Below are 14,923 nucleotides of genomic sequence, written 5' to 3'. Positions count from 1 at the left end.
AAACAGATGGGTACTACAAAGAGACTACACACATAAGCAAATAAGAATACTCAAAACCAACTTGTTAGCTGAATTACATATCCAAAAAACTGTTTACAGTACCTTAGGAGGATTAAATGGATACGTTTCTGGAATTTTTATCTCTAATTGATACCTTCCACCTGCAAAAGAACAAGTTAGAAATCAAAACAAAAGAATACGACAGTAAAGCTTACATTTCTAAATGGACAGGTTTTCAAGGAATTCAAATTTACTCAGATGCATTAGCTAGAAGATACTTCTAAATTCCATATATTTTATAAACAAGTGCATTTAAGTCAATATAATAAAGTAATATTTGCTTATGCAAATCGGAATCTGTATTTCTTACGTATATTTAATGTGTATATTCTCCTGTAGCTTCTAACTTCCAACGTTGTAATTTCCATGCTCTATTTTAGTAATATACTAAAATATGAACCAAGTATCCCCCAAACAGATATAACAATAGGCCACAGGAACATTCAGGCTGAACATGAGATACTACATTATTGTGACTCTTTTCTGATACCTTACACCAATAAATCTTCAAATTACATTTGAAATTACAGTTGAAAATAACTGTGTTTCATTTTAAGCTTTCTAGAACTCAAGAACATTCAACTAAGTCAGTTAAGAAAAGCTCCCACAATTTTGGGGGGGGGGGAAACGACAAGAAAAAAACCAAACAAACAAACAGAGGCACCAATGTTACTTTGACTATGTTCTATATTATTGTCTGAAGTAGTTACTTCTGTTCCCATTCTGCAAAGGCTTTGACACACTAGTACTAACAATGCAGTCTGCAGGATTACAGCAAGCAATAAAGGATAGTATGGGCTTGGCGGACAGAACCACCTTCTACTGCCCTTTCCTAAACATTTCTCAGTTTTCTCTCCCTGTTATAATATCATTACTTATGTCTATTTCAACTATAGTTTTGTTAACATTCAAGTTTACTATCAATAATTCCATCTTATACAGCAATCTCAGACTGCCTGTCCACTGAAGATCATTTGCCAGGCAGCAGTTTAATGACAAAAAGAACAGAGCATAACAAAACTTACACACCAATTTAGACATTTAGTTTTTATAAAAACTAAAAGTATTTCTCTCCATTTGCTATTCTTTCAGAAAGAAACCTTTTAATATGCTTTGTTACAATCCATAAATTTCCCTGAATTGATGTTGAAGTATCTGCAAACTGTTTCCTTTGGGATTTCAAGAGTGATTTACTCTATTGCAAATGACTGTATTCAAAACTATCTCTCAAGCAGTCCCAATATAGGTTGCAAGATTCACATGCAAGGAAAAAAAAACCCTCAAAGGAATACTCTGAACAGTTACAGTCTATGCCACCTTTTTATCTGTGCCAAAATGCAGCAGCTACCACCACCTCTCACTTTTAAGATGTAATTCAGACTAATATACTACACCTGAAACCGGTTAATATCAGTTTGGTATTTTTACACTACCTTCTACAGCTGGTTTTCCTCAATACTACAGCAATTGAGAATATTTAACAGAAAATACAACAGAAGAAAGCCCAATAAATACAAAATTATAATAGTTAAGGTCCAAGTTGATCACTATTCAGCCACCAATTTTTTTCCACCTGGAATGTACAAGTCCAAAAGATTTTAAAATTGCAGGGACCAATGAATTGGTAATATTATTTATACAATATTGTTGTAGTGCAGTGAAGTTTGCAGTTAAAAATATAGGCTTCAAGACATAGACTGAAAAAATCTGGATATTAATTTCCTTAATACTACATTTAGAAAGCAAGTTACTAACACACTGCCTTCTGCATGCCAATATTTCTGCAGAATTTTATTAACAAGGAGTATGCATATGTGTTGCTCTTCCATGGCTATTTAATACTTGAGATTGAATTAAACAGTAATGGCAGAACATTCCTTCCATACTCCTACTGGAACACACATCTCAGAGTTAGGGTATTTCTTCAAGAAAACCAGTTAAAACTTGCTCTATTATAAACTTTGCAGTTACTGTGGCTCACATGCGAGCTTGGCTTGAAATTAATACCATGGTTATACAGGGTTCAAAAAACAACTAATAAAAATCTATCTATTGAAAAGCTCTTGAATCAAGTAAAACCCAGCAGCCATTAATCTAGACTTCCAAAGGTCCTCACTCCAAACATATATGTTTTAATGTGGGATGCAAACATATTTCAATTGAAGTTGTCTTGCAAAATACTCTGATAATTGATCAATATGAGTTGCCACAACTGACAGAAAAATAAAAGCTGCACAATTTGTCAACAACAGATGGCATTCTTCCTCTCAGTCACACTTAACCAATGTCCTGACATCACCTATAAAAGAACTTTGCAACAACAGCTTGTTTTCAGATACCTTACTAACTGTGGTCACTTCACAATGGCCCTAGAATTCTCTCCTGTATTACAGAATTGTCTGACCTGAACTACCACATTAATTAGCTTTCCTTCATAAAGCACTTCTTGCTGTGTCATTGTTCAGACTACAGATGACAGGGATCAGTCAGTAATATGCAGCATGCATTACTGCGTTTGTCATAAAATGTAAACTGCACACACTGGCAAGCCCGTCATAATTACATCAGGGAATAAATGCATAAAATTATGTTACAGAAATATTAATGTTCCAATGTAAATTATTCAAGTGTCAGGAAACACCAGAAACTGGGCTGCCAGTAACTTTCATTTTGCTCCTTGGTGCATATGCCCTCCAGATTAAAGTAAGCATATGATTGCACTATTTTTCCATGAGATCCCTGCCATAATCAGAATACATGATAGTTTTAGCCCCCCCAAAAGGGCTATTTACTACATCCTCATCATTAAATGTACTCATATGTAGGCAAGTATGCATGCTTGCATTTCACATCAACAAATTCCGCACTGAACACATAATGCTGATTTTCATTAGCAGGATATGCTGAATATGTGAATACACAGTGCTTGGCTTTTGAAATTTTGGTCTAGCTGAACTATCCAGCATTACACAGAACCTAGTTCTGCAGACAGGCATTCAAATCTTTTTTTTAACCCTCTTCATGAACTTTTGTGACACATGGATACATCTTCCATTTCAAAAAACTCTCAATACATGTTCCAAAAAAAAAAAAAAAAAAAAAAAAAAAAAAAAAAAAAACCATTTTATTAGCCGAGGTAATGCTGACCTGGAGGTGGGGAAAAAAAAAAAAGGCAAGCCGTGACAGACCAACTCAGCCAAGGAGGATTAACTCTGAATGGAAAAAAACCAAACACAACCCCCCCCCAAAACGACACCCTCCCCACCCCATTCAGATGTTTCCTAGTACCCAATTACTTAATTTTACAACATCTTAACATCTGTATCTAAGACTTGGTTTTACAAGACCAACTATATTTGCAACAGAACTATTACACTAATACAGAATGGTCCACGCTCAAATAGGTCACAAGCAGGACTACATATTTTAGGTACACAGCATATTTTTAAATCGATGGCACATGTTATAACCAGAAGAAATTATCATCTTTCAAGACAACATTTTCTGCCAACTAAATGCTAGAGGCTGATGAGATGAGGATAGAGGAGAGAGTGGAAGGGATGGGAGGCGGGGGGGGAGAAAACTGCCATTATATGCTAGGGAGCAGAGGAACTCTGAGGCTCAAGTTCTGGAGAGGAGCATCCTCACCATTACAGATGCTCCTGCTTTGCTGTTCTCTCCCTTCCAGGCCCATTTCCTTTCTCCTCAACTTCTAACACCTTCTACACATCCCAATTTGCTCAACCTCTGTTAGGCTGTTTCCTCATCCTTTATCTGCTGTGAGGTCCCAGCAGGGGAGACTGGGTGGTGGGCAGTGGGGAGACTCTCCCTGTTCCCAAGTCCAATGCTGGTGCACTAGCAACTCCTAGCCTGGAGAACCACTCACAAGGGCTGTCCTCCTGAGTGAAGATGCAACAACCAGACTACTATCAGTAGCCACCAAACACATATACACCTATACCTATAGGCATAGGTCTGATTTCTGGAGAATACTCAAGTCCCATCCTAGCTCCAAGGCATGGAGCAACGAGAGCAACTGAAAACTTGGAAAATTGTTTTAATTTCCAACAAAACAATTTATTTGCTTGTAACATTCTTTGAGAATTTTTTTTTACTGGAAGTTCAAGTTCAGGTCGAAGTAGATACCTGGCATGGAAAATCTGAATAAAACATCATTAAAAAAGAAATTATAGAGAGAAAATTTACAACCAAAAATTCTCATTTATAATCAAGGAACTTAAATAGAAGGTGCGCCTGCCAGCTCCATTATATATTATACACAAATAGAAAGTTTACAGGTACCAGCACTACTGAGTAATTTGGTAGCTCTAATGAAGTATGCTATATTAGCTACTGGTTAAAACTTCTATATGTAGTAAATTATATTGCTTTTTTCCAGACTGAAGAGATGCATCACACCAGCTTTAATAAACGAGAAAGTCAATAAGGTGTAATTTTTGAAAACATGAAGTTCTACTTTGGAGTCCTCCACTCCAGTATTGGGACCCATGAATGCATGAGATAAATCCCAAATTCAACTCGCAATGGCATCTCTCCTTGAGATAGAAAAATGCAGCATGCTTTTGAATGACCACTACATTAGATCACAGAAATAGATGTACAATTAGATTACATTCTGAAGCTCAGTTTCTTGATGCTTCATGGCTAAGAACAGTCATGTCAAGACAGTATACAAACAACTAAAAGTCAGAATTATACCAGTTACACTGCACAGCTTATACCTGTAAATTAACTTTTGATATGGGATAGTCTATCCTACTATAGAACAGATCTGTCCTCAGGCAAGACAAAAGGTGAACTGAAATACTTTCCAAGCTTAAAATCTGTATTTTTTTTTTAATCAGACTATGTTAAAACACGCAGCTCTACATTTTTATGTCATAAATTAATTTTACAAATAAAGCATCTCAAGACACATGATTTGAAGTGTATAATGATTGCATACACAAAAACATTACTTGCCTTCATATGGTGTGTCCGGAGGTCCTGCTATTTCTCCTCTTAATTCTGTAAAATTCTCATCTACAAGATCTACTTTAATTTGATTTTTGCTCGTCTTAAAAATAAACAGAGAAACAAAGAATCATAAGTAAGCATTTTACATACAGATTTTCCCCCAAATATGGTATTTTAAATTTTTAGAACAGTATTTTTTTAAAAAATATATATATATAAAATTTAAAAATTTAAAAATATAGTAACCTAAAGTAAGTAGCTATATTCCAGTTAGAAATTTACTTCATTAAAAAGACTATTTGTGAAGCAGTAGAAATTTCAGTATTATTTATACTGTCACTACAATAAGCAAAGAAACCCAACAATATCTACTAACATAGTTTTAAGTTCATTACATTTTAAGACAACTGTGATCTTTCCAATCAGCTATTAATTCTACACATCTTAAACTGTAAAATTGAATTGACCAAGTTACACATGGGCTTTTTTTGTTTAGAGCCATTTTATTAATAATTGACATGACTGTCAGTTTTACTGGAATACGGAAAGATTTCCCCAAATAGAGTGTTGCTATTTTTAAACAATACAATGATCTAAACAGAATACTGTAGTCTTGCTCAAGATCATGTTTATCTTTAATATTTAGGCGTAAGGTACAATTTATTTATACACTTGCATTTCATTGTCACCTCCTCAACATTTTCACACCCCGTATCAACTTGCCTACAAAATAAAAACACTGTGTTTTGATACTGAAAAAAACCATATGTTTTCCAGAAGTTGATTCTCGGAAGTGTTTAGCCAGAGCTACTCATTCCACTGAATCTGCTTTCCAGATCCAGTGAGCAGCATTAGCGGAATTCATACAAATCTTCCAGCCAGTAACATTTTTGGGGGGATGCAAAACAGAATCTCCTTTCATAAAGATACACCATGAAGTTTTTAAGTGGTAAGTAATTACTGGTTTGTCCATTCTGCTGCTTCTGTAGACCATGCTCACTGACTGCAATGCGGATTTCCTGAACCCACTGTTACTTTTTCCAAGAACTCAAGGCATCTTCCCAGATCCTTTAAAATTGTTCCAACTCATTCTACACCAAAAAGCCCCATGCAGCTGTGCTTCTCTTCTCCCTCAGAGTAAACTCGGCTGCTGACAGCTATGAAAAAAGAGTTAAGTCAGATAAAGCTGATGGCTGCCATCAACTGGTTCTTCGATCTACCAACTATGTGAACCATCAAGGATGCAGTATTCACTGAACAACAGCTGTGAGATTACCTCTATTTCCTTCCTGTAAATATTCTATAGATTCAGTCCCCCCAACCGAAGAGGGGGCTCCTCTGACCAGAGATGCTCACAAAGAAAAATCAAAATTAAAGTTTCACCATGTAAAAGACCCTAATTAAAAGTTTCACTACATTAATCCAATGGTGATTTGGGAGCTTTTTACATTTATAGTTCCACATATTTGTTTTTAAAACTTGAGTAAAAAGGCTTCAATCCCCACAAATGAGGCAGCACCTGTAACTGCACAGTTGAGTCTAAGTATTGCACTTCAAAAAACAGATTCCAGCCACATGGCAAGTGAAGAATGCACCATGCACTTCCAAAATCAAAAGCCAGTTAAATATTAAATGTAGTAGTAGATTTACGAATTTGTATCCATAAACTAGCCTTTCATTTAAAGCTTAGCATCAAAGATCTTGTGTTGTCTTTCATGACCTTAGCTAAGACATCAAAGAAAGGAAGTTAAAGGAACTGATGAAATTATGTTTCTAAACATATCTCAGATTTATTTTCTTTCCTGCAACTGTTCATGTAAGTTACCTGACCAGAAAGTAACTGAAGAGTTTTCTTTCAAAGCTTTGTTTCCATAATACTGAGCAGCAGCAGGAAAGACTGTCCCAGCAAGACAGCCCTTCCCAAGAGCCAGGCACTATAAGAAACTCTCCGAATTCAAACTCAATCACAGGCAATCGCACTCCTCTTGCAAGCTTTCCAATCACCCTTTCAAGTTTTTTGCTCTCACTATTCCAATTCACAGCTCACTCCACAGCCTCACAATTGTTAAACCTATTCAGGTTCTCCTGTTCTCCCCCTGTCAACATCACCTGGTAGGCTCAAAGTTGCCAGCAGTTTTTGTTCTTTGCAAGTAAACCCGCAACTTTCCAGCTTGAGGACTGAAGCAATAGCAAAAGGGATAAATTTAAAGGATACAATCTATGGTTAACCCACGCCACAGCTTGCTTAATTTTCTACTTTGTATTTTACTTTTTCTCAGTGCCCTGCACACTGCTGTAACAGCGTGGATGGTCACCTTCATATTCAATTTCAATTAGTATCACACTAGCTGGTTTTCCACAACAAATCCTTTGTGACTTCATAAACTTGGTGGAAAAACAAACAAACAAAACTCCTATTGCTAAACTCAGCTTCTTTCAAGAGTCAATGATCATGGTTCTACCATTTGAGACAACTGATTTTATTGCTACAGCTGTAGCTATCCCCCCTACCCTTATCTGCTTTTAGGAAAAATGTCAGGCTGTATTACACTGTTTCAGTGTAAGGATTAACTTAATTTTGCTTAAATTCTACCATGCCTTCTATATAACAAATGCAGTTTTTCATTTACATAACTCAAGAACCTTTTTCATGCTACTCTGATAGACTTTTTGAGGTGCAACTCAGCTTGACCTTGCCAATTCCTGCTTTTCCCTCATCCCTGGAGCAGTAACTAATATTTAACTGTACTGAAGTGAGTATTCATCCAATTAAATCTGGAGTATTTTCCTACAATATTTTCCTTTAATAAGGATCACATAGGATAAAATCATTTTAGCAGCTCAAACAGAATAAATCCCTGGCCTCGACCATAATCATCTGAGCTGTCTCTAAAATGTTACCAACAGCACAGCTCTCCAGAAGTGTCTCTGACACCAATGATCTCAGCACAGAGTTTATGTATCAACTTGTGCTCTCACAAAACAAGTTCCTTTCCAGAAGCAGCTCTTCTACAAAGGCCTCAATATGCTTCCATACCATCATAAACATCATCACCTCCTGTTGATTCAACAACAATTTGGTGACTAGACCACTGGGCTAGCAATTCCTGAAATACGAGCCACGCCATCACCAGCAGCATTTCTTTCCATAATCTCAGAGTTAAAATTCTATAACCATACAATTCCCACTGGTATTTCTTGCCAACATGAAAACACTCCACCGACAGCAAAAGAAGCCCATACTTTTCTAGGAATCTACAGGCCCAACACTACGCCAGCAGCACTCCCCATCATCACACCTGAAAACGATTTTGATCAAGAGTGAAAAAAAAAAAAAAGAGAAAGGAGTGTTAATGCAACATATCACATAATGTGTGATGCCACTCTCTCATCTTTTTTCTTCGTATTCTAGTCAGATTATGCAAAACCTCTTCTTCCTCTTAAATGCACCCCTGCTTCACACTAGGGCTCTAGTCAAAAGATTTGTTGTCTTCTAGACCATCCCAACTGCTGAGACTCTTTATGCATTGCTATAGCCATGCTTACCCAATTTTATTCTGCCTTGTGGAGATTAAACTAAAAGCATGAGCCAGAAAAGTTGTGAAAGAGTCATATAAGGCATTCTCATGCATCACAAAAGCCTTATGTCTATAAAGACGCCCAAAGGAATCAATCCTTCAAGAATCATTCTGTGAGCATCTCCCAAAGACTGGACACTCAATCACATTTTTCACAGTAGCTATTGATCGATAATATTTTGACTTGTCTTTGCCTGCCTCCTCTTTAAAAAAGATAATCCAGAATTAGACTGTCTGGTGTTATGTCTGAGTATGTTCCTTGTACAGAACACACAATCCAGTCCAGCAGAAACTTTGAAGAGTAAGTTCTGCCACTGTGAAGACTTCATCACATACATTTTCTCCATTTCTACTAAAACACTTTCAGAGAGCAGCTCTGGACCTTGTAGTATTCCTCTCAGTTGACAACGAGCTCTTCTGCTCTTTTTATTCACTATAGTCTACAGGCCTCAACAAGGAGTTCCTCATTAGAGGGGCTCGCCTTCTTTCCACAGTTAAGCTACCCCTTCTCCTGAGCCTTCCATACCACCTCCTCCTCTCTTCTCCAATCTGCCTTTAAAAACCTCTTTAATTCACATGTTATTCATGGCCTATTAGCCTCTTCACTAGTCCAATACCTCCACTCTTAAAAATCAAAGTTTTCCTTCTGAAGATAAAGAGCTAGAAGAGAGCCAAGACAAAACCACAACATATCGACATCACAAAGGCACATTAAGACAAGGTGATAAAAACTGTACTGTTCTCAACATTTCTTTCCCACATACAAAATACTATTACTACATTTGCAAAAATAAAATAAATTATCCATTCCAAGTTATTCTAGAACCAACTAGCTCTACTTCCCCATGACATTACCTTAACATTAGACCTTTGATCCCTGCATAACACAATTACTCTAAAGAAATGTTAACAGGCCAAATTCTCCACTATGCACCCATTAGCATACATACTACATTTTAAACTGTTGTGATTAGAACGAAAAAGGAAAGGAAATTACATTTATTAGCAGTATTAATAGCTTCAATTCTGCACATTACTTTCTTAAAAAGAATAAAGTAGTGTCAAAATTAATTATTACTTGTACGTCCTAAGTGTATGTCTCACCTTAAATATTCATATACCACATGCAAAATTCACATCAAGTATCACTGGGTATAAATGCCAAGATGGTAAATAAGGATTTATAAAAGCAAAAAACACACGAACAAAAAAAATCCACCCTACTTTTAAAAGAATTAGATTTGGAGTTTAAAGCCCAGTGGTTACTTCTGAATAACTCTGTGCATTAAAAAAGGAAAAAAGCTAAACCACAAAATCCCACTATTCCATACAGCAATTCACTATCTCCAACCTGTGATTTCATAGGTCCTGCAATATGATTTTCCTCCATTTTAAGCAGAACATACTCCATAATGGATAAAGTACTACTATTTTCTGTTAATCTACTTTCTTTTTACAGAAAATAACTAACAGAAAAGTCTAGAAACGTATGTATATTAAATCCCTCCCCAAACCAACAGAAAAACCCTAATCTGAAAAGACACACATATAAATGATACGTGATGTCTGTAAACAAACAAGTCTAGTTGCAATACAAGCAGCTTAGTATTAAAACTCTGTAACCATTTAGTGCTTTAAGACTAGAAGCTCACATACTAAGGAAAAGTATTAAAGAACGTACATGCCAAGATTTCAGCAAAGATTAAGGAATAAATTTGAAAAACTTCTCCAGAATTTTCTCAACCAAGGACAAAGTCCACTAGCTTGTGACGGCACCCATTGAAAACGAAATGTTTTCTACAACTACTTATTTCCCAATCATGCCAACAAAAAAAGTCCTTTTTATTTATCTTTCAGGCAGATATTTTAAATTATTTTTTGATTCCTCTATGCGGTAAATGGGCAATAAAGACTTTTTAATCTACCTAAAATCTAATCATAATTTCAGTACTTCTTTAACACAGCTGGGATTTACAAATGCAAAGTAGGTACTTCTGAACATCCAAACATTTTATACTGATGCTATAAGGATCAATATTTGATAAGCCAAATTAAGTAACAAATACTTTACCCTACTCTGAAGCCATGCTAGCAAAATTAATCTATGGTACTATAAGGTTACTAGTGCCCTATAAAACTCTTCTTACCCTCCCCCCATTTTATATTCTACCACAACCATCTTACTCTACACCAAAATCTGGCATGCACATATGTCAAGAGAGTGATAGAAAAAGATCACCTGATTACTATCATAATGAAATCCATGTAACACTATTTTTGCAAAAACCCATGAGTATTCCAAGTCAACATAAATGTTGAGCAGAAAACTGCAATTCTTCAGTAGCAGTTTACACCATTAAAAATTATTTAGATTAATAATGTAAAAACCAAAACAAAGTTAATTCTTAATCTATTTACCAACCCCTTGCAAATCTGTGGATAAATACTCAAAGTAATTTTGTTTTGCCATAACTGACATTTCTTACACTCTTTTGCGACAATACCAGTAACTCTTCCAACTTAGTCCAAACGATTGGGATCTCCCCCCTTCACTGGTATGCCAGAAAGATCCTAACAAAAGCTCACTTCTTAGGCTGCTGTCTCAGAAGTCAACTACCAGCCTCTCCCTCTCATCTCCTTGGCCTTACAAACCAACACTCTACCTTCTTAATCCTCTCTTACTCCAGAGTAGCTAAAGTTAAGTATGTTGCATCTGCTTAGCTCACTCCTTTGCAAGAAATGGGAAAACAGCAAAAAAGCTGGATATATCACCCTCCTAGGAAGCAAAGTGCAGAATGCTGTCCTGCAGCAAAATGGGAAATTTAGTAGTCACGAAGAGCTACCAAAGCAAGAGGGAATAGTTCAATACCTTGTGTTCCTCCAGACTCACTTAAGCTTAAATGACGGAATCAAGTGCATTTCCAGAGCCTGAGCTTGTTGTTATGAAGAAGTAGAAACGTCACATAATTACCCCAGTCATGGCTATGAAGTATAGTATGCACTGCACTACCAGTTGAGATCAGCAGATCACATTTACATTCTCAGAGATCGCTCTTGCTGACCTTCAAAACACAGAGCAACGCTCATCTGTGAAACAATCCAATGTTTGGGGCAGGGCAAGGAGAAGAAAGAAAACAAGTCTGTCTGAAGCATGTTAAAGAGCAGTTTTCCTAGATAAGAAAAGGCCAACGCAAAGAAATGCATTTTCTTAAAACACTCCTATGTTCTTTGACCCTACTATCAATTTCAGTCTTGAAGTTCTCACATTTCACATTCCATTTCATATCACTGTATTCACATGTATTTTCTGCAATTACGCCTGTTTTAGTAAAAATGTGAGATTATTTCTGCATATTAATTTTTTTTCATTTACTAAACAATATACTATGTTACTAACACATAACTTGTACTTCTTGTATTTTAAGATATCTAAGGAGCTAAAAACACGGATACTGTGTGAATTCTGTAGTACTGGTAATAGGCAAACGAGAATTTCCATATTTATCACAGTTTCACTTACTAAATGCATCCTAATCAGATTCTTCAACAAACTGTCTTAACTAAAGACTAAACCTGCATCAACCTTAAAATTCTGTATTATTACACGTTTATAAACAAGAACAAAGAGGGGTTGGGTTTTTTCTTCCTGTCAGCACAAAAAACATCTCAAATATTAAAAACATCTTCATTTTGCAAGAGTTGGTCCTGGAGAATCTCCCAGTTTTAGTGCAATTTAAGGTTTCTAAATACCTACTCTCACTAACATCCAGCTGTTAGAACATGACTCTACAAAAAGAACGCAGGAGACTGCACTTCCACGGTAACTTAAGCCAGTCTAACAGCTGACATGGTCCTACTTTCCTTCTGGTCCTGGTAGAACTAATGTTAAGGCGGGGGCAGGATTTTGTGCAAGTGTTCATACAACTGAACAGCAAACATCTGAATTAAAACTATCTTTCATTTTAACCCAACTCCCTGATTTGGTTCACCACAAGCACTGCCAGTAAGAGAAGGAGCACAAAAGCGAGAAGAGAAGACCAGGCTGCAGCAGGAACGTGATGCTGCTTCTTGGCACTGCTTCAGGACAACTTAGAAGAATTTTGAAACTTCAGCTCTAGGTGGCTGTCTAAACTATTTCTAACAAAATTGTTGCATCAGCCAGGGATACACAGAGGTATAACTGACACAGCTATGCTGGCATAAGCCCTAAGCGCAGTTATACAATCGTGGCTTGTCTCACTAAGAGATAGTGTGGCTAAACTGGTAAAGCTATGCCATAAAAGCTGCGTACATACCAGCATAACCTGCACTCCCATACTAGATAAGGGCCCTTACACAGTCATAAGCTACATCTAACTATGCAAGATTCTTATAGTGCCTAGGAGCACTAACCATGGGCAGGAGCTGAATGAACCCAGTGAGTGCCACTGAGATACTCAGTATCAGAATGGGCACAGTGCAAGAGACTCCTGCTCTGGGTAACCCTGTCCAGGAAAGCCCCAATGAACAAGCAATTCTGCAGGAATGCAAGATGCGTTTTTCTTAGCTTTTATGCACAGTTCTGTCTTTGATGCAAAACAACTGAAAACCCTGCAGATAGAAGTATGCTTTAATGATCAGTTTGAACTATACTTAGAATCAGTCATTCTATAAACACACAAAACCATTTGATGCAGACTCTGCAGTCAATTCTGTAAGGCAACCCTACTGAGGTTGCTAGTAATTCTACATATAAAGGAATCACAAGATTCAGCTCATTTTAAATTGATTATGCTAATTCACTCACAGTCCCAGAGCTTGAAGACTTGCAGAAATAGCTCAGAACAGTTTTTCTGTACTAGCTTCCCATATGGACACCCTGATTCCAAAGTGGAGGGGCTTACCTAAACACCATGAAGGCCCACGAGTTTCCAGAAAGGGAGCAAATACAACACAGCTACCATGATTTCCATTTGTACGTGCTGCCTTATTTCGCAATAACCTCCTGTAATTAAATACATCCTAACACAGCAAAAACTTGAAAATACTTTCTCACAGTTAACTTTCAGCTAAAAATAAAAATCAATATCTATTTCGCTTGAACTAAACTATGTATTTAAGTAAAGCATGAACTACTGCATTTGTGGATTTGGTATTTCCCCCCCACACACACACACTTCATAGAACACTGTACAAACATGTTCTAGAGTCTGTTGATCTTACTGGCTAATAACGAATAGAAATAATTAAATAATGAACACAAATTAGTTTCCTAGTGTCTTGTGACAACAAAGGTAGACAGGATAGCCCCTATGAGCATTCCAACAGAAGAATGATACAGTAGCAGCTCAGCTCTCTTATATGTAAGCATAGCCAAATTGGAGTCATACCATATGACCGACTGTGGTTTAGTGTGTCCAATAAAGCCACACGCTAAATGAAACTCCTTCTGTAGCCAGGAATATTCACAACATCGCTCTCCTGTGCAGACACTTAGAATTCTGACTAAAGAGGAACAATCCATAGCTTAGTACAATTCTGTTACAACATGCTAGAACAACAGACACAGATCTGGTCCTCAAACAAGGTTACTCTTGCTGCTTACAGAGGTACTTAATTTATTATGCAGATACTATTTTATTAAGCACTCATGGCAAGCATATTCAAGTGCTCCCAATTCAAATATTGCAAGTATTAACACTGATAAAACCCGAAGGGAAAATGCCAGATAAGTCAGGAGCACAAAAGTGGACTACATCCCTAGAGTGTCTTACAAAATACTCTTTCTCAAAATTCACACTTTTTGCCATAGAAGAATTAAATTGCTTATTTTTCTTATCTAAATTGCAGCAAAGTTTTACCTAGTTTGTTAGAGACAAAAGATAGTCTGCAATTAAGTTTAGCCAAGAAGTGTTTTCTCAATTTAATACCAGCACCAATTACTAGTGTAAAAGTGATGAAGTACAGTAATGACAACAATCCTTACTAGGATTATGAAACAAGCTAGAAACCACTTAAAAGGTGAATAATTTAAGAACTACACTAGGTATCTGCACTAGCTTAAAAAGTTTAATGCAAACAAAAAACATCAGACAACTCGGAATCAGACTGTTAACCAGCACTTTCTTGCAGTTTATAGTTACGCAAATTTAGTATGATAAAACATTAACTCTATTTAAAGTTCATACTAAGTAAAGTGAACTAACCTTAGGACTCGTACACTTCTTTCCTATTAAAGCCAAACTCCTGGAAACAAACACAGAAGAATGAATGGGAGACTGGGAAGGTGAAAAGATGGGCTCATTCCTACTATTCCTTAAGTCCACAAA

General features: G+C 36.6%; 1 protein-coding gene across 8 annotated transcripts in view; it reads right to left on the bottom strand.

Annotated features, from left to right (window-relative positions):
• The window catches only part of UBE2K (ubiquitin conjugating enzyme E2 K), a 45,775-nt gene that overhangs the window by 22,907 nt on the left and 7,945 nt on the right, over positions 1-14,923 (bottom strand). Inside the window, exons 2-4 of one of the 8 annotated variants that reach the window (XM_030493423.1) lie at positions 14,801-14,840; positions 5,044-5,137; positions 103-161 (exon numbers count right to left, since the gene is read on the bottom strand). The exons of 1 other annotated variant lie outside the window; for it this stretch is intronic. Coding sequence is in view for 3 of the 7 variants with exons in the window: in XM_030493418.1 (XP_030349278.1) it covers positions 103-161; positions 5,044-5,137 (153 nt within the window). In the remaining 4 variants the exon portion in view is untranslated. Of the gene's footprint in view, positions 1-102; positions 162-1,215; positions 1,237-3,074; positions 3,147-3,708; positions 3,959-5,043; positions 5,138-6,037; positions 10,750-14,800; positions 14,841-14,923 lie in introns of those variants that run through there. 6 more of the 8 variants (XM_030493424.1, XM_030493418.1, XM_030493419.1 and 3 more) reach the window with 6 other exon arrangements.

Source organism: Strigops habroptila, chromosome 7 (assembly GCF_004027225.2).
Source record: "Strigops habroptila isolate Jane chromosome 7, bStrHab1.2.pri, whole genome shotgun sequence".
Taxonomy (NCBI): Eukaryota; Metazoa; Chordata; class Aves; order Psittaciformes; family Psittacidae; genus Strigops; species Strigops habroptila.
Note: the sequence above shows the minus strand (reverse complement) of the source record. Positions and strands in the feature narration are given on the sequence as shown.